This window comes from Dromaius novaehollandiae, chromosome 6 (genome assembly GCF_036370855.1).
Source record: "Dromaius novaehollandiae isolate bDroNov1 chromosome 6, bDroNov1.hap1, whole genome shotgun sequence".
Taxonomy (NCBI): Eukaryota; Metazoa; Chordata; class Aves; order Casuariiformes; family Dromaiidae; genus Dromaius; species Dromaius novaehollandiae.
Genome location: NC_088103.1, coordinates 29,967,115 through 29,987,270, shown reverse-complemented (window position 1 = coordinate 29,987,270; position 20,156 = coordinate 29,967,115). Strand labels below are relative to the sequence as shown.

General features: G+C 38.5%; 1 protein-coding gene across 4 annotated transcripts; it reads left to right on the top strand.

Moving 5' to 3' along the window:
- The first annotated feature begins 394 nt into the window (after nucleotides 1-394).
- Nucleotides 395-17,183, top strand: CEP55 (centrosomal protein 55). Of its 4 annotated transcripts, none has more exons than XM_026094172.2 (9): nucleotides 395-500; nucleotides 943-1,135; nucleotides 2,629-2,913; nucleotides 5,850-5,915; nucleotides 8,374-8,515; nucleotides 10,520-10,836; nucleotides 12,710-12,781; nucleotides 14,261-14,386; nucleotides 15,977-17,183. In XM_026094172.2, exons 2-9 carry the CDS (start codon nucleotides 953-955, stop codon nucleotides 16,181-16,183), a joined length of 1,398 nt encoding a protein of 465 aa, XP_025949957.2. In that variant the 5' UTR covers nucleotides 395-500; nucleotides 943-952; the 3' UTR covers nucleotides 16,184-17,183. The 4 variants fall into 4 exon arrangements, with proteins under 4 accessions (XP_025949957.2, XP_064370115.1, XP_025949956.2 ...); XM_064514045.1 differs by having other exon boundaries at nucleotides 425-567; nucleotides 15,921-17,183; XM_026094171.2 differs by having other exon boundaries at nucleotides 429-567.
- The last annotated feature ends 2,973 nt before the right edge of the window (nucleotides 17,184-20,156 follow it).

Below are 20,156 nucleotides of genomic sequence, written 5' to 3'. Positions count from 1 at the left end.
AACAGCGAAATGACAACCCCCTTCAAGGAGAAAACTGCTTACGGCCTCCTAAAGGGGAAACGAGCCCTGCGCCACCCCTCAGAAACGCCTCAGCTGCCTGCACTGGGCCGAGGGAGCGCCTCTGCCCCGCCGGGCCGCCGCACGGCGAGAGGAGACTTCGCCTCGCCTCAGCTGCTCGCGAGCGCGAACACGTGCCGCAGCAGAGCGAGGCGGCACATGGGGCGGGGGCTAGAAGGAAAGCCCTAGGCTATTGGCCAGGCAGGGCCGGCGGCCAATGGTCGCGGCGCGCGCCCGGCCACGCCAGCCAATGGGGCGCCTCCTCTCAGTAGCAGCGCCCCGCCAACCGCTAACAGCAGACCAACGGCCGGCAGCTCCTGCTCCTCCCCCTCCCGCCCCGCCCACGCCTCCTTTCGCCGTCGCCGCAGAAGCGTTCTCCCGTGTGCTTTGCTTCCCCCCGCCTTTTTCGACCCATCGGAGACACCGTAGCCATCACCGTGACGGTGAGGTGGCCGGGCGGAAGTGACGGCGCTCGCGCCGCGGGATTCAAACTCCCGGAAGCAGCGCCGGGTAGGGCCGCTCGGCGGGAGCCCTCGGGCCCGCGCGGCATGAGCCCCCTTGGGGCTGCCTCCCCTCTCAGCAGCCCTCGGAGAGGGCCGCCGCGCGGAGCCGCCCCGGGCCCGGCCGCCGCTTCAGCGGGCGCTGCCGCCCGCCCAAGGGGCTGCCGTCGTCCTCCGCCGCCCGCGGGGAACCGCGGCAGCGCTCAGCGGTCAGGAGGAGGCGCTGACCGGCGCAGGGGTGTGAAACTAGCGATGCCGAGAGCCCTCAGCAGGGGCCGGGGGGCCCTGCGCTACCCGTACCTTAACAAAGCCGCGGGAGGCGATATCTCCTGCTTGGGGGAGGGAAGCTGCTTCCATTCGGTAATTCTCGTGTTTATTTCCGTAGATGCTTAAAGATGACTTCGAAGGCCACCAAAGATATAATTATTGGCAAATGGGGTTTGAAGTCTGGCAGCTCCAGACCTGAGAATGAGCTTGAAAAGTGTAAGAAGGAGAACGCAGCCCTGAGAAAATCAATGGAGGAAATCGTTAAAGGAAAAAGCAAAATGACAGATCCAGAAAGAAACAGACTCTTAGAGGTGAGGCAAATGTTTGTACTGTCAGACTAACTTTTGTTAGATGTTTTGATCCTGCATGGATAACATACTTGAGTATGTAAAACTTCATAAACAAGATGTCAGTCTGTATTAAAATTAGGTTTACTTTGATGTAACTCTGTTGTTTTAGTTTAGCATTTCTGTTCTCAGGTATTTTTCAATGATGATCAAACTAATAAGACTATAAAGTCATTCGGCAAGGTTGTTAAACAGAACAACTGAAGGCCAGAGGCCTTAGTTGGTCCATTCAGATCTGTCCTGCTGTTCCAATTGCATCGGGTCCCAGAGACTTACTGTGAGCACTTCCTGCAGAGAACGCTGCAGGCAAGTGACTGACTAGGAGTACACCAGAGTGCTGAGCATCTGCTTGATCTACATTCTCAAGCTCCTGCTCAGCTATAGTTAAATAAAACTGTGATCAGTTCACCATGTTATCATTCCATCGCAACCAGAGAGCAGAAACAAAGCCATTGCAGCTTCCATCCCAGGTAGTCCATTCAAGGTAAACCTGAGGTTTCAGAGAAAGTTCAAGACTTAGTGTGTGGTGCTGTCAAGCTACCTAGAGGGACTGGGAATCTTTAAATGGAGTCTTTCAAAAGACATGATTAAATGAAGCCTAGGCACATCAGTATTTCTAGACTATTTCTTTTGACAATGGATGTTTTGATGCATCTGCGTTGCAGTTGCTTTAGCCGTGCTAGCCCAAGTACCAGCTGTGGTTAGACAGCTCACGTACTGTTCCAGCTAAGCTATTTAGTGTATTTACTGTGTCTGGTGGAGTTTGCTGTTTACTCAGTGTTGATTGCTTGGAGGGTCCATAAAATTCAATTTCTTCCAGTTTCTCTACTTGCTTTTAGTGACTTGATACCGACTTGCAGGTTTTGAACGTCAACCTTTCTGGGCAAAAATGAAATGCTATGATATCAGCAGTTTTGTTAGAGTCCCAAAGTATCACAAATACAATAATTACTAATGCCATTTAATAATTAACTGTACTGGCGGCCTACTGAAAAGGGAGTGCCTATTAAAAATATCTAGAGAAGTATATTTTGAAACGAAAAGACAAGATAGGAGAAAATCCTCATTTTCAAGTTAAATGCTTTACTACACCTCTTCTGTGACCCCACATATTGTCACTTTGTCTGCAAGAAGGGTCTGTAGCTTCTCAAAAGCTACTAAATATGCTAGCTAACATTAAGAAATGTATCAGCAACTCTTTCCCCCCCTCCATGAAATCTGTTTCTCTACATTATTTCTATCATTTATTTCCTATTTTTTTCTCCTGTAGACTGTATTTTTTTCAATTGATCATTGTAGAAGTCTGTTTTGAGTGGAAACTACTGTTTCCAGCTAACTAAAATCTAAGAGAACCTTTCAAAGTGAATATTTTTTCAAACAGTTGCAAACTTTCTAATGCCTTGGCTATATAGACTGACATTTATTCCTTTGTGTCACTCTTTGGGTGTTTCATTTAGAAAATACTTTCACTTGAAACAGCAAAAGAAAAAAACAGCCACCTTCTTGGAGAGAAGGACAAAGAAATCAAAAACCTAAAAGACAAGTTTAAGTCCAAAAACAAAAGCAGTGAAGTATCCTCATTACTTAGTCAACTAGAGGAAAAAACAAAGGAAGCAGAAAGGAGAGAACAGTTACTTAATTCTTTGTCAGAAGAAATGGACCGGTTAAAATGCAACTTAGCTACTGTTACTGCGAGATGTTCGGAGCTTGAAAACAGAGCCAGTACTTTTCAGGCATCCCAGGTAAGTACTGAAGAGATGTCATAATTATTTATGTGTTAGACTTGAAATTTGAAACCACTAAGTACCAAAATCAATTGCAAAATAGCATGCATTGTAAGTCTTCCTTCATGTTTGTTGCATGCTGAAATAGTCTTCTCTGAAGAGAGGCGGTATCCAGTTTGACCACTGTCAAGTGAAGAATGGTTAGGGGGCACAGCCATCTCCTTTCAGAGGCAATATGGCTGGGAAGGAGGATTCTCTGATAGTGTCCCACAAGGTCCCTTTTTCAAGTTCACATGGAAGCAGTTTGACTAGTGGCACTACAGGTAAGGATCCACTGTGGCTGAAGCAGCTATCACACCCTTTTTTGGATCTGTCTGCTCGGAGCATTAATAAAGGGAAACTTAGCGGCTCACCCAGTTCTGCTTCAGTCATAAGAACATCTTTGTCCTCCCTCCTCTTATGAATCCTCATTTACTCCTCAATCAATTTTTAAAACTAGTTGCCTGTACTTTACATGACATCACACATGATAAATGCTTCAATGTGTCAGAAGGTAGGGCATGAATAATGAGTTACTTCTCCCATTTAAAATGGTTAATAATTATGGTGCTAGGTACTTGGCTGTTTTTATAAGTGGATTTAGTCTTCTGCAATGGTTTTTCACCTCAGCCTGTCCTAATGCTCGATGGAAAAATGCAGCAGTACCTCAGCAGCAGCACATGGAAAACAGTGCCTAAAAGGTGTCTATTAAGTCTGCTTTTCCAGCTTTTAACCTGTAGATGGTGCTATTTCCCATGCTACACAACAAAGTTGAGTAACTTCTAGAAATTCTGCTTGAGCCAAATTCTTAAGAAAGTAAGTCATCTTAATCTACTAAATTTCAATGGTATTACATATTTTTATCATTTTGAACAATGTGGTATCTTGGGGAATAATACCACTTTAAATTTAATGTGTAATCTCCAGTATCAAGAGATTCTGAACCTTGTTAGAGAAAAAATTTAAAACTTCAGGTTCATTCAACAGATTTTTATGCTGTTTTTGGACTCATCATTCTAGTAACCACTATAGAAATTTGTCTTCTAAACCACAGCGGTATCAGAATTGTATCTCTGAACAGTCTCAAATGAAATGAAAAACCTCTCGGTTTGCTAGAAAATATGCTCAAGTTTTTCTTTGTTTACTAGACTAGACTCTCCGTATTACATCTAGTGTAGTAAGCTGCAGAAGGTGTTAAATTAGACTTCAGTGGCGATAGCATAGTGTTCTGATTATGCGAAAAAATTCAGCAGCATACCAGGGTGCTAGGTCATAAATAAGTAGAACTATCAAGGCAGAGAATCCTCCTGTAGTCTAAATTCATATTTTTGGTGAAGAAAAGCATGATGCTGAAAGCTGAAGACCATCCTTCGTTATCTATATTAAGTCTTCATCACTGTCTCAGCTGAGTTAAACTGAGCAGTCTGCTACTTGAAGGAGGCATATCCTTCAATTTTAAGTGCCAACTGTCAAGATTAAAGGAACAGTGGAATTATACCCTACTCATTAGACATGGTATCTTCTTTGGTAACATTAGAAACAGGGCTCCTTCCCTGTTTTTAGAGTAGCTTGCTTGCTGTCATAGTTACAAACTAAAACCCCATGAAAACAATGGATGCCAAAAATACTGGACTGTCACACTTTGGATTCTGATTGCTAAAATATCTTTTAGTTTAAAATCAGCTTTTTCTTCTAAATTTTGACCATTTTTTTCGATTGAAGGACAATAAAATTTGACTTTGACTGAAAGTCTTGGAAAGCTTGAAAACAAGTCTAGCAGTGCTTCCTGAAACTGCTAGGTGGCATGCAAGGAGCAGGCATACTCTTGGTTGGAAACAACAGTTGCATGACATAATCCTGCTAGAATTTTTACTGGTGCCATGTTCTAATATTCATAGAAATAGTAACCTGATCAATCATAGTGTCTCTAAATCCCATTTTTATTAGATAGCACTGAAGTTTAATAGTTTCATTCAAAATCTCCTGTATTTCCAGCTGCTAAACTTGCTCTAAATCATGTTCCAAAAATGACAGGAAAAGCTTTCAGTAATGTGGCTTGGAGTTGGGTAGCACTTCACACTTTTTTCTCTTTAAAGTTCCCTCTAGCTTCCCTCTACACAATTTCAAAAAACTTTCTACTATGATTAGTGTACAGTGAAATGTGATGTCTGATTATGAACAAAGTGTTACTATTTAACTGTTTAACTTTAGTTTTAGCTGGGTCTAAAGAACTCTGAAAGCCATACTTTAAATGTGAGAGTTCTACTGTGGATCGTCTCTCAAAAAAACGCAGTTAATATGTCCTTCTGGTTCCAGATAGGCTTGCATGCTTTCTGAAATATTTACAATGCTCTAGTTATCCCAGTGAAGTTGTCAAGGTCTCTAGCTTCCCCCAGCAACTCCTTTAGTATAGGTCTGGTTTATTTTCAAACTGGTATACTGAAGATACAAAACCAGAACAAACAAACATTTACTATTGATTTTCATATTTAAATAAAACCCTAGATATCTTAATTTTCAGATGCTCTCCTGCAGCCTTCATGACTTCCAAGATAGCAGTTCAGCAGAATACATGTCATATTCTTCTAAAATGTTTTGAGGTGCAGAGTTACAGAATAAATTAATTTAAATCTGAGGCACTGTATTTTCCAGGAGGTTTTCTTTTACAGGTATAAGTGGTTTTCTACATAACTTTAGATCCTTTTTTTTAAAAAAAAAAAAAAGAAAAAAAAAAGAAAAAAAAAGGAAGTATAAAGATCTCCAGATACAAAAATCACATGTATGAGTCCATGTTTGCTGTATTTAAAATATTCTTATGCTGACTGCTTATGTGAGATTAATAATCATATAGGACTAGTTTTACTGTTTCAACCATCCGTTTTAAAGAATATTAATGGATTGTTCTTTGCCTGCAGGAAGCTGTAATGGACAGCACTGGATCACCAACAAATCTTAATGAAGTTGAAAAACAACTGAAAGATGTAAGTTTCCTGTATAACATTTCAAGTATACATAATCTGTGACAAGATGCATAAGAATGTAAATTATCACCATGTATGTTTTTGGCTATAATGGGATCTCAGTGTGTGCATTTCCCTCTAAAAGTATCATACCTAAAATTATTTTGTGATAAGGCAATCATTACATAAGGACAGGCAGGGTGGGTAGGTGTGGAAGCGACATAAAAAACCCAACAGAAACAGACAGGGTTTTCCAGCATCCTTGAAAACATTCCTTCTTGCAGTGTTCAAACAGTGTAGTTGCTGATGGAACGGAAGCGGTAATTTAAACTACTTTTTTACTTTTATGCCAAATGCTGTCCTTTGCTCAAAGGTGGACAGAGAGAAGTTAAAACAAAAACACAGAAACCACTAACAGGAGCAAAGGACTGTAGTTTTAGTTTTGTGTTTTATGCAGAAGAAAGAAACTGTTTCTACTACACTTTCATGGGGTCTTGGCTTGTTTTACACTAGTATCTACAATTTTTAGATAATATATTTTCCTGCCAGTAGAATAGAACTAGTGTTTCAAAAGACATTATATATATGTGTATATATATCTCATGACAAAAAGAAACAACCCAAACTGTATAGGGTGAATTTCTGTACTTCAGGGTGGTTTTTAAGTATACTACCTTTTAAATATTGCAGTAATTAAGGTTTCTGGTGAACGACTTAAACAGCTGTCCCTATAGATGATTACACGGATTCTCATTCTGATTTTAAATTATGGGTCTTTTTGTAACCATAACAAGTTTTTACTGTTTAAGCCTAGCTAACTTGATTGTCAGCTGAAGTATATGCCATAATTACTCTCTTCTTTGGTGGAAAGACAAAACTGAATTATGCGACTAAATGACTAAATCTTGAGCAGTAAGCAATGCACATGGAAGCATTTCCACTTCCCCTCTGAGGCTTTAACAGTGTTTCAAATTGGAGCTAATTCTATACTTTTGTATAAAGTGTTTCTCCATGCAAATGAAATGCTTACTATCTACTTGTTCAAAAACAAGTTTTGTGGTTTCGCGTGTGTACACACACGTACTTCCTCTTCTACCCTGCATTTGTTGTTGTATAGGCTAAGAATAATAAACTAGTAAGTGGATATTCTGGACTCTGAGGCACTGAATATAGAAGTACGTATAAAGGTTTTATTAATCTTATTGCAGAAAGCTGAGATAGTGGTTGCTGTCTTAATGAACCATAGCATTGGAACAGAAGGCTGAATATACAATTCACTTGCCACAAAATTATTTCAAGTATAATGACAGTGTGCTGACCTTCAGTTTGCTGTCAATATCTCTTGCATATCCAGAAGTCAAGTATGCTTCAAAAGCAGACTCTGCTGTGGAGCAAGGAAGCGCTGTTTAGGGAATGATCAGATAACACCATCTTTATTTTAAGTGATACCTGCTGAAAGGGATCTAGGGGGTCTTGGCAGACAGCAAGCTGGACATTAGCTAGCAGTGTGCCCTGGGAGCAAAGAAGGCCGATGGTTTCCTGGCCAGTTTTAACAGCAGAATAGCCAGTAGATCAATGGAAGTGATTATTCCCCTCTAGTCAGCATTTGTTAGACCACATCTAGAACACTGTGTCCAGTTTTGGGCCCCCAAATACAAGAAAGACATGAATAAACTGGAGCAATGTTCAGTGGTGAGTCACCAAGGTGGTTGGGGCTGGAGCACTTCTCCTGTGAGAAAAGGCTAAGGGAACTGGGCTGCTTCAGCCTGAGGAACAGATGGCTCTGGGGGGGGATCCAACAGTAGACTTCCTGGGAAAAGCCCTGAGTAACCTGGTCTGCCCTAACTGCTGACCATGCCTTGGACAGCATGATGTTGGACTAGAGACCTCCTGTGGTCTTTTCTAACCTGAATTAATCTGTGATCCAAACAGATATAAAATCCATGTCCTCAAACTTTTAAAAAAGGGGGGGGGGTTGTTTTTTGGGTGTGTTTTTTTTTTTTTTTTTTTTACAAACTTTAAATTGTACAATTAAGTTTTAGCTTATTCCATTTTCAAGATCTGTTATTTTATATTTGAGAAAATAAAAGGTTAATTCTTTATAACCTGGGGGATGACTCATGAAAGCCTTTGTTTTTTCAGTAGCTTTCCCATTTCAGTAAGTCAGCTAAACAGTATCAGTTTCCGTACAGTTATACTGCTATGATGTAAATTTATATGCTCCATAATCTGACTTAGCTTTTCAAATGAAGATGGATTTATTTATCATACAGAAAAGATTTATTAGAATTTACAGAGAAGAAACTAACTAGCTTTTCTTAAACAACTATATAATGTATAGCATTCACTTATTTTTAAGAAACAAGACTAATACTTTTAGAACATGATTAATTACCAGAATGTGGGGGTGGGGTGTGTGTGTGTGTATGTGTGATGTTGTTGTTGTTGGTTTTTTTTCCTCCTGTTCATCTGCATGAAGGCTCTTGAGAAAAACCAGCAGTGGCTACTGTATGACCAGCAACGTGAAGCATATGTCAGGGGACTGCTGGGAAGGATCTTTGAATTTGAACAGAAGTCAGAAGTAGTTAACCAACAGCATGCAACAGAATCCAGTGCAGAAGGTATTGATTTATTTTTTCACAAGTGACCAAAACCATAATTATCTAGAGAACAAGTTTTGTGAAAAAAAATTATAGCACAAAATTAGGAACTTATTCTCTCAACACTTTGGTTCCTTAATGGTAAAAGTTGCATAAGTAAAATTTCTTTGCTTCCTGTTATCTAGCTACATTATTTAATCCAGGGATTTTTCTTGTTCTTATCTCCTTCATTACACATGGTTTTTTAAAAGCCTTGACACTCCATTGGCAATCTTTCTGTTTGTGCAAAGTGTTGAAGCAAATGTACTTATGCCTCCCATCCTTCAAAGTACACTCTCAACCTACGTGAAGGAAGCATTAAAGGTTTATTGGCTAGGTGTGGATCAGGTTTTTCAGATCTTTTTTTTTCTTCAAAATAAATATTATAAAAATTATTAAGGGCTGACACATCCTTTACTCCTCTGAACACCTCTTACCTGGCATGAAAAACTGTGATAGGTTTGGCACTTATCCAAAACAGTGTTTCACAATATGGATCTGATCACCTCTAGCTCACCTCCATGCTATGTGGTTTCTTATCAGTGACGGAGCACCCCTTCACTACTGTGTGTCCAGATTGGTTTGAATGGTGCTTGACTAGCACATGGAATAAAACCAAGATCATGTTGAACAGAAGTCCCAGAAGGAGTTGGCTTGCTTTCCGTATTATCAAATTAATAATTTCATATATGCCACAACTGATCTGTTTAGCAAACTTATCATGCAGAACTAGAATAATCTAGAGTATTGAGTAAGAATATGCCCACAGGTACTTGTCACTGAATAGCTGAATAACTTTTTTTCTTCTCTCTGCTTGGATCCTTATGGAAAACAGCAAAATGTCATCTTAATTTTGTTTTGCTGCTGTTTATAAATCTGGGAAGAACATTTTAGAGGGAGGCAGACTGAAGTAGCTCACCAGGAAAAAGTGCTTCAGAATTACTGGAGTCAAAGTTTTGTCATCAGAGCAGCCAGGAGACTAGGGGTAAGGGGATGAGAAAGTTCCTCTCTTTAAACAGCTAGACAGGAGCAGAGATCCAGGTTTCTAAGAATCTAGTTACACAAATTGAAAGCAGATATGACATAGCTTTACAAGAAGAACTTGGAAAATACAGGAGTATTGCTAATAAAATGTTTAGACTTAAGTTATGAAAAACTTACATTTAAACAAGAAACTTCCCTAGTGAATTATCTTTTGTAGAACACAAGGGAAGCCTTCAATAGAAGAAGGTATCAATCTCAAGAGCTTTACAGTGCCAATAAGCAGCAGAGCCTATATAAGACTGCATTACTTGTTCCACTATTAGGTATATTTTGTTTTACTGCTGAATTTCTAGACTCCCTCTTTTTATTCTGGTTAGTAAACTTTTCTTGGGTAGCAAGCAAGCCAAGAAGCATGCATTTTTTATTAAAACACATATCCCAGTCTCCTTTATTTTCAATTTAGAAGTAAATGATGGCATACAATTTGAAAAAGAGTCTGTAAAAGGCAACAAATGGTCAGGCTTTGGTCAACCCATCAGCTCTCCAGATTGTCTATGGGGAGGGAGGGAGTTCTACCAGACACTTGTCTAAGGAGTTGAAGTCTGAAATTGAGTATTTGTGGTTTTGGGACTCCATTCCCATGTGTCAATAGAACGTACAAGGCTATATAAGAACTGTGTGTGGGACTGTGGAGCCCATGTAGTTAAAGCAGATGTTGTAGCATTGTTGTAAGCGTTAGTGAAGGAAATGGCTGTAGCACAGAGTGCCATAGGGAAGCTGAGTTAATATTTTCCTGCAGCTATCTGGGGAAGAAGTCTACTGTATTAGAAGCATTGAAAGCTGTTTTAACTTAAGCTTGGTGCTAATCTGATCTGTGTAACAGCCCAGAATGTGGAGTCACTATTGATACAATTTAAAATGCTATCAGAAGATCTCACTCTCTGTTTTTAAGTGTGAGGGTTTTTTTTCATGCTACTGTTTCAATATTTCTGGCTTATGAAGGTCCTCTACAAGAAGAAAAGCAAAAATATTATGACCAGCTGTTATTAACTGCTAAAAGTGATCTTGAGACTGAAAGACGTACTATAACCCAGCTGAAATCTGAACTTAATGAATTAAAAAAGAAGTATGAAGAAACACAACAAGAAATAATGAGTTTAAATGCCTTACTGCAGTCGCAACAGGTTGTTGAAATGAAGACTCTAGAAAATGAAAATAAAATCAAAGGCGATAAACTGCAGAGACTGAAACAAGAAAATGAAATTATTAAAGGACAGCTCAGAGAAGAAAAGAAAAAGTCTGACGATCTTTTATCTCAGGTAAGTGGATACACTTGGAAAGTTAAGATCACTAGCAAAGAATCAAGAGAGCTGAAAAGTCATACTTTATCAGAATGGACCATCATTCACTTACTCTGGTAAATGTCTGCTTTTTATATACATGTAGACTTGTCCTTTTTGTATTTAAAATTGAATTCTTTCTTTAACATATTAGTTTAGATCAAAATCCAAAGCTTTACAAAATTTCCTTGCTAAACACATACTAGTTCAGTTATTTCCCTAGTCTTGCAGGGCACAAGAACAAGAAGGGAGAAGTGAGATTGAGGATGGAACCAGATGAGAATCAAGGTTATTAGTAATTGAGAACAAGAAAGTACAGAATTCAAGTCCATAGAAGCTATTTTTATTATGCAGTCCTAGCAATGATTTGCATGTTGTTTAACGCTTTCACTGTTTTGATCTTGCAACACACTAAAGGAACATTAACTGTAGAATATCACAGAATTTTGCTATCAGCTGTTTGCTACAAATGAACATATGGGCCTGTAGTTTCACATTTACTGCATAAGCACCCCTATCCCAGGGTACTGCCCCCAATGAACCACTGCATTGTGGCCACGCAGAGGTTTATTTTTTGTTCAGATGGATTCCAGCATCTGGTTCTCTTTATCATGCTGCAGCTGTTGTAGAAGCCACTGAGTTCTGTAATTCAATAAAAAGCGTAACAACTTTTGTCTCTGGAAAGCTGTTGTGCTTGGTTTATGCTGTGGCAGGAGTAGTTCTGTTGTCATCATCATTGTTTTTTGTTTTTTCCAGGTTCTTACTGTTTGCAGGGCTTGTCTGTCTCCCAAGAGTAATTTGATGATTTAAGTTAAATCTCTTGTTCATATGTGAAATTCTTAATTCTACCTTCCTTTTTGAGACCAATGACTCTTAACCCCTCTGGCTGACCAGAAGGGGAAGACATGCATATACTTCATGTTTGGGACTTCTTTTATGTGTACTTATTGCCTACCTTTTGCTTTATATACTTGTGAGCACTTTGCCATTTCCCCTACACGGAGGGTTACAGTGGTCTCTTGATCAGTGTCTTCCTATCAGCATGGTCATGCTGGCAAAGATTCTGTTGCGTTCTCTTCTTCAGAACATAAAATCGCGACCGTGTTATCTGCTGGAGAGAAACTGGAAAGTCCTTCTTGAAAGACTGGTCCTTGGGGCATCCAGCTAAGATAAACTTGCTCCTTGAAAAAGTTTGTGGTCAATAGTATCAAGCAATGTAAACTCAAGTTCTGGATTATGAGAGTAAAACTTACTGGGTGCCAAATTAGGCTGAAACAAGAACATCAGCTTAGCTTTCTAAACAAAGGCTGGTTCTCACTGGTTGATAATGGGTAAAAGCCGTCAGTTTTTGCAACTGAACAACAGCACTCACTATAAAGGTTGATATGTTCTGATAACCAAAGATATTTTTGTGCATGCATGTATTCAATCCATTATAGCACAACATTTTCTGATTCTTAATCTTGTTCATTTTTTAATTAAAAAAAAAAAAAGTTGCATTGCCCCGCCCCAGTTATCAAGTTCTATCAGGGTAAGCATAGGTTTTCATGTGTACATTTTTGTCTTCAAGGATCCTGACAAATGCCTAGGAAAGCTTAGTTTGTTTTTTTGAACTGTTACATCATCCATCTTGTCTTCCTCCCCCTTCATGTAGTAATAATATTTCCCTGGGTAAAGCAGAGGTATTTGAGCTGGATTTGCTTGCATACTATGCAAGAGGCATGCATTTTCTGCTGGCACTGCAATATCAAAGTTTAGTTCCATCCCTCTTCTATTACATTTATTATTTGTTAAGCTTATTAACTATTGCACATGGAAGTTGTTTTTTAAAGATGTTTTTTCTACCTTGTAGGTACAGCTTCTTCGTAAATCATTGCTGAAGCAGCAGGAGGAACACACTAGGATAGCTTTGTTGGAACAACAGGTATGCAATTATATGGTTAGATGCTGAGCTGACTACTCAAGAATCTGATATTTAATCCTTATTATATGCATGAAAGGCTATCTAGGCTATAACTTTTCCAATGTAAGAATGAATAGTTTATTAAATAATATTATATAGTAATATTCAACTCTGGATGATCTCTTGATGCTTCTAAAGATTTTGACACATCCGTCAGAAAAATCGGTAACGTTTAACAGATAAGAGGTTGTAATTAAAGGTGATGCTGTTAACTACACAATCACCATTTCAAATAAATAGTCTCAGAACATGGGGGAGAAAACGTCCTAAAACCAAACAACTCATTGATAAGATTACACAAATAATTGCATTGTCATCTTCTCTATCTTCTTTATTTTTTACAAATATGTTCCTACAGATCTAATAACATTTTCTTTTCAAGAGCAGCTATTTCACATTTATTTTCTAAACTTGGGTAGCCAGTGTTACATGGAGTTTCTTTCCACATTGTCTTGCTATGAGAAAGATCTTGTAATAGAAACTAGCATTTTTAGTATGAACTTGTACTATATGCTTTTCTGTAAAATGTTTACTTCAGATTGCTAAGATTTTGAAATCTTTCTCTACCAATTCATTAACAGTATGGCATTTAAGGTAAGGCACTACCATTTATGCTAAAATAGTATGGAGTTAAAAACAATAATTCTAAGCCACAGATGAAATAGTTTAAAAAAATACACTCAATAGTACTGTTTTTTTTTTCTTCTTATGAAATCACAGTCCACCGAAAAATCGGTGGAAACTCACTCAATTCAGTTTGGCAGAATTTTGATGCCTGGATTGATGTTCTTGGAACTATGAAGTGATATTTTACACTTGTTTATTAACTACTTTTGGAAGCTTTTTCATTCCAGAAGGATAATGCCAGTTTTCAAATATATTTGAAAAGTATATAATTTAAAATCAGATTAATTAGGGTTTGTTGCTGGGAACATTACATAAGGACCAGCTGTCCCCTCAATCTCTATGCTAACGTTAAAAAGGAACCTTTGTTATATAAATGCTGCTGACCATTGCAAAGTTTTTTTTAGCTTATTGATGCTTATCTATGTACTTATGTTTTGATAAGATTTTGTACAAATCTCCTCAGTGCTTGTTCATGATGCCGTTTCTCAATGTACTGTAACTTCGTATTGTAGTATAAACTTAAAATCCATGGATAAATTTCAGATGATCTTATATTGTATCTTCTTGCAAGACATCTTGAAATACCTTCAAACTGTATTTATACTGATGGAGAAGATTTTTGTAATCAGGCATGTATGAATTTCATTGAAGTTAAGTGAGAGTGACAAGTGGCTTTTTTTCTGCTTTTTAAAAGTATGATTACAAGGGTAAAACTTGTGTTAAATATTTAAAATGGGAACAATTTTTTTTCTTAATTCTTAGTAATTCTGACCTGAAGTCTTTTATTCTTACTTTTTTCTGGGGGGGTGCCAGATCCAGATATGTACAACAGACTTTGAGAACGAAAAGCTTGATCGCCAGAACTTGCAGCATCAGTTGAACAAAGTCCTTAAGGAGCTACGCAAGGCCAGGGAGCAAATAACCCGTCTGGAACCTTTGGTATGTACTGAATAACTTGCATGTGAATTTAGTCAGGGATTTTACATAAATGAACATCTTTTCAGTGTGGGATCTTAGTTTGAATAAAGTGGGCCTTCTGTCAACAAAAATTCACTCTAGGTCCTCATATCCTCTGATATCTGGCCCCAAGATGCAGAACCCTCTATTAGCTAACTAGGTTTTTATCTGCAACACATAAGGAGAGGAAGGCTGCAGAAGGAGATCTGGAAGAGTCAGGTCCCTCAGCAAGGAACATAATTCTGTTTTCTTTCACAATGTGTATTTAGCTTTGTTGCACAATGACAAAGCTGCAGTGTGCTTCTACTTAAACTTACTGCTAGTGATCAGTGTAAATCACTACTACTACTTAAATGTAGAAGTTGAATTACTTTCCCCCACTCACCCTGTCTGATATAGGGTAGATCACTAAAACAGAAGTTTCTTATTTCCAAAAGGTTTTGTCCCCCTATGACTGTGGAAAGAAAAAGGATGTCCATTGTATTGTGAGGACCATAGTCTGTTTGCTACATATCATATAAGAATACCACCTAGATTTGGCCCTCTAAATTCAGCAGAGAAATTTGTAGGGGAGGATTAAGTATTAAGCAAGGCATTGATCTGTTCTGCCCTGTTTATCCAGGATTGCCCTGATCTTGAGTGTAGAAGTATTTTGACTGTTGATGCCACTGGAACTCTAGAATGAGGCATCTTGTGAGGTTAGGTGATAGCCGAATAGGATTGTCAAGACTGCAGCTCTGGACTAACTTAGATGAGATAGATAGACATCTGACTTCTGTTCTGAATGTATGTGTCCTTCATTAGATCAGGTCTGGAGCTGTTGTGCTTATTATCGAAAAGGTAAATGCAAAAGCTCCTAACAAGTTGCAGATGAGAGGAATTCTTCTCCAACTCTACCAGACTGTTCTCCTCCTTAGTTGTATGCAAGTTGGGGAAGTATTTTCTTAAATGAATGAAGAGCTGCACTATCTCAGGATTCATTTACTCCCTTCTTCACGTGTTGTTGCCCCTGTGAGAGCCTTATTTGCTAGAACTGCAGTTGCTGCTGCTGCCAGCTGAGGCCACTGGAAAACCTGCTGGCTGCCAAAAGCAACACCTGCTGAGTAGAAGTTTGCTAGGCAGAGCAGGGAAGTTGAAGTGGTGAATTCCCTTGCGCTAAGAAGCAGGTGAATGTTCTTGTTTTTGAAATAGTTTCTCTCTCCTTCATGGACCACTGAATGAGAAGGTAGTTCCTGCCACTACATAGAATGCTGCCATAATGCAACTGATGTGCTGTGTCTTATCTGTATGTCTAATCACATGTTGTGGGAAACCTGCTTTAAATAGTCTTCAGAAAAAGCTATCTGCAGTCTAGTTTGAATATGGTTTTGGAATTACATAACAGGCCTGTATTGCCCTCTGTTATTAATGTGTGAAGCATAATTGCATTTAGCCATTTTTAAAATTCTTCCCTTAATTCTGTAACACACACCAGGGGTGTGTGTGCGCCATCAAATCTTAATATTCTTTCCTACAGCTACTTGATCAGGGCATGCATGCCCCAATTGCATACAAAAGCTGCTTCTTTTCCAGAAACTCCAGGATTCTGGACATATGGAACCACAGGAAGGTTTGCAAGCAGCATTTGAAGAGAAGATGACAATATATGACAGAAGTCCTTCCCTGAAGCGTTCAAATCTGCTTGATGAAAGTTTTCTTGAGTGTCCCAGATGTAAAATGCAGTATCCAACAAGCCAGCACAGAGAATTACTAGCACATATTGACTTCTGTACAGCCTGAGCTCCAAATGGACTTACCATATTTGCTTTTTAAACACTGCCAATATACTGTTTTACAAAGGGGAAAGGTCCTTTTTAAGCTTTTTTCACGGTTTCATAAAGGACTACTTGTTTTATAATTCACTTTTACAAAAACATTATAATAACTTATTTGGCCTCAAATATTTTACCTGGCATTTCTGTGAAAAATGTCTACTGCATTTTTGGTTGCAAATGGAAGTATTTTTAGAATTAGGAATATCTTCAAATAGTAAACTACTGACTTTTTTTTTTCTTTCTTTTTTTTTCTTTTTTTTCTTTTTTTTTTTTTTTGCACTATTAAAAAGGAGACCAGTAAAAAAAAATACATTGTGTCAGGTTTTATTTCACTGCTTGGCATGTCCAGCTCTACTTAGTCAACTTAGTCTGAGAATTGTGCTTGTACCTTAATTGACAATAATAGCTACAGAAGGGTTTTGGCCCTGGTAGAATTGGTCTCTTCATATACTGTCTCCAACAGGCTAGGCTATTTATATGCATCTCCACACAGTATCACTATATACATATCTCTCCACATAGTGTCACTATACACATGTATATGTACATATATTCATAATTTATATATGTAACATATACATGTATAATGTATTACCATCCTGACCCATTAAAGCTAGGGTAGTAGTGAAAATGTCTCTGCTACTTGCAATTGGTGTCTTCAACATTGATTTTAAGTCACTTGTTCTCCTGAACGACAGTCAGGAGTGACTTACAGCAGGTATGAAAATGCTTATCAATATGTAAGCACTGGAAAAAACAGCTTCTTAGCAAATATGTGCCTCAAGAAAAAAAGTTTACATTTCAGACACCATCAAGGACCATTTTGGAAGTTTGAGTATGTGCTTATGCTGAAGTAAACTCTTATTGCACTTCTGTATTTTACTAGTTAAAGTTGGGAAATCTATGTTACACTCTTCAGGTGTCCCAGTTGAAAAACACAGGTTTTAATAAATTGCTCTGGTGAATCTGCAGTGTCATGATATTTTGGTATTGCTATAGAAAACAAGTTAGCAATAAATTCTTGCAATACTTCAGCAACTGGCAAAACTTTCCCTGAGAACTCATCAATTTGCAATCACGGCATTGTTTTCCTCCAGCACCTCCTGTAAACCTGGGTCTGTTATTAGCATTTTGCTCTTTGCATGTGTAGTGAAATTCAACAAGCAATCCCTTCCACAACAGTGATTAAAGTGAGGATATATTTTTTTAAGAGACAGATACATTAGTTAAGATAAGCTTGTAAAAGAATGTAGTTTATGGTTAGCTGAAGACACAGAAGTACTTCGAGATCTATCTTTCTCTGGTATACTGATGCTGACCAGGATCAGCTTTTTCCATCACACTTTGCTTTACATCTCCATCTGTCAGCCCTATAATCTTCACCTTAACTCTTAAATAGGAGGATGTCTTCCACGTTGTTTCCAATTACTTTAATAATTCTGAATGATAGTGTTATCCATAAATCTAGTCCTTCTGAGCCATAAAGATAATAGCTTTTAGCATTTTATGTTGAGTCCGTAGTCTAGTAAAATAAAATATCTTCACTGAATCTGTTATTTACATAGTATCAGCTACTTCTCTGTTTTACTGTCTCCCAGGCTAATCTTCATGTTTGACTACCCCAAATTGTACCAGCAAGTTTTGTGATCAAAGATATGATGAACTAATGAATATAACAGAAATTATGCTTCCAAATCTTTCGGTTTTGCCATGAGGGAAATGTTCTTCATTTCATGTCCGTCTTTCTAACTAACTACCTCTTAAATTCAGGACAATAACTATGCTTTTCATTCCAGTGTAATAATAGTAATCTTCTCTATTTAACTATTTTTGGAAGTTAAAGTTAGTTGTCTTCTAACACCACACTAATTGGCTACCATTCTGTTCCCAGTTGTCTAACCAACATGGTTTCTACAAAAAAAACCTGTGATCTTTTTATCAATTATAGATTAAATAAATTTGCCTGCTACAGATCAACAATGTTTTCACCAATAACTGAGGCTTTCTTAAATTAGCAAAAAAAAGCCCACTTCCCCTTTGGAGGCTGGTACTGTAGAGGGGATCGAAAAGGTAGCAGCTTGTTAAGTGCTCAGCTATTTAATACTAAAGTGAGTAGATTCAGGTAAAGTTGGTAATTTGATAACCTTTAAAAAGCTTTGTTCATTCCAGTAGCTCTTCTTGGCTTTAACTCTGCATTAACATTTAGTCCTACCTGCTAAATATTAGACCTAGGTAAAAACAAAAAAAAACCCACCCTGATGTATGAATTTATACACTACAGCAGCATGGTGTATGTTGAAAAATATCAAAATGACATTACAGAACAAAAAACGCTGTCATAGAATTGGCAGGGAGAATCATGTCACACATCTCCAATTTTCTTAACTGACCAAGTGTTTGGGATAGGAGAAAAGGAAAAGATGTGTTAAAATGGACCTTTTGTTTCAAATGCCAGTTTCACAGCAATGTAGAGAAATACAATCATTTCCTCTAGTCTATACAATGGGTGCACGACTAGCTGAAAAATTGTATTCCATAATAAGGTATCAATAATTAATAGCCATAAGAACATAAGAGCAGGAACACATAGATCTTTGTTTTAACCTGGTCCTCACCTCGCTCCTCTGCATAAACGTCTAGTCTGAGCAGACAAAGCCATTTTAGCTCAAGATTTGGGCTCATGCATCTTAACTCTGCTGGAAAGCAAGACAAACTATAAAAGTGCAACCTCATATCACTTAATTCTTTAGGGTTGAGAAATGCCTCGTTCCCACAGCACTGTAAGGATTCCCAAAACACTGCACTGAACAGTGCTGTGGCATCTAGTTCTTTGGCACTTCGTCCTGTTGCAACTTTCACAACCCCAAGCTGGGAGCTTAGGCTCCCCTGTGCAGGGTGCCAAAGAATAGGCTATATATAGGAAGCTGCTGGCATATTGAGTGGGGAGCTACCCAAGCTGGCCAGTAAGAAACACCAGCCCTCAAGACATGCTAGGTATCTGCACACAAAGATGGTGCTGTGGAGGATTCACAGATGCAAATTCTCTTCAAGCGTTAGCTGCCTAAGACAAATGAGAGTCATTTCTTGCAAAGAAGCAGACTTCAAACGTGACAGACTACTAGGAAGTGACGCCTGCCCTTACTCCCAATCCCCCCTCAGAACTGGAGCAGGGCTTTCCAGAGGACACTCCCCCACACCAGGAGTCAGGGACCTACATTCATTTGTGTTGCCTCTCTGACCAGTTGATAGTTTAAGTATTTCACACTGAATGAACAGTTTCAAAAAGAAAAGACCAAGATAAAGTGCCTCAAAATATCCTGTAAGAAACAATCTGGGACCTTAGAATGATAACCAGCTTGTTTCTTGACAGAAGTGCAGCCAGGTTTAGTTCCCTGATCTGCTCAAACTGGTGAATAAGCACACTGCCTCAGCAAAAGCACAAGTTGTATCGATGTAAGTGTGATCTGGTCAGTATTATCTCATTCAACTCGACACAAAACTATACAGCATAATCTAAGTATCCATGTGTTCTGGGCCTGGTTTATGAGAAGCTGTAAGTCACACCTCTTTGATCATCTCATATCAAATTATAACGTAACCAGACCCCAAACAGCCAGTGATAATGCAAAACATGAACAGTGTGGGAAATATTATTTAGTATTACACTTGGGAAGATAGAAGATTTTGAATCAGAATTTAAAGAGTGATCTGTACTTTCTCTCATGGGTGTTGCAAGAAGGATTTTTGTGTTTCTCCAGCCCTAGTTTAATGCTAATTAAGCATATGCCTTGTGTTCCTATGAAGATTGATTTTCTTTGTAGCAGACAGGCATTCTGTAGCCCTTATTTCAGAAATACTTCACTTTTAAAAGTAAAGTTTTTACCTTGATTCTGACCTGAAGATCCTCTGTTGCATCCAACAAGTTACTCTTCTAAGAT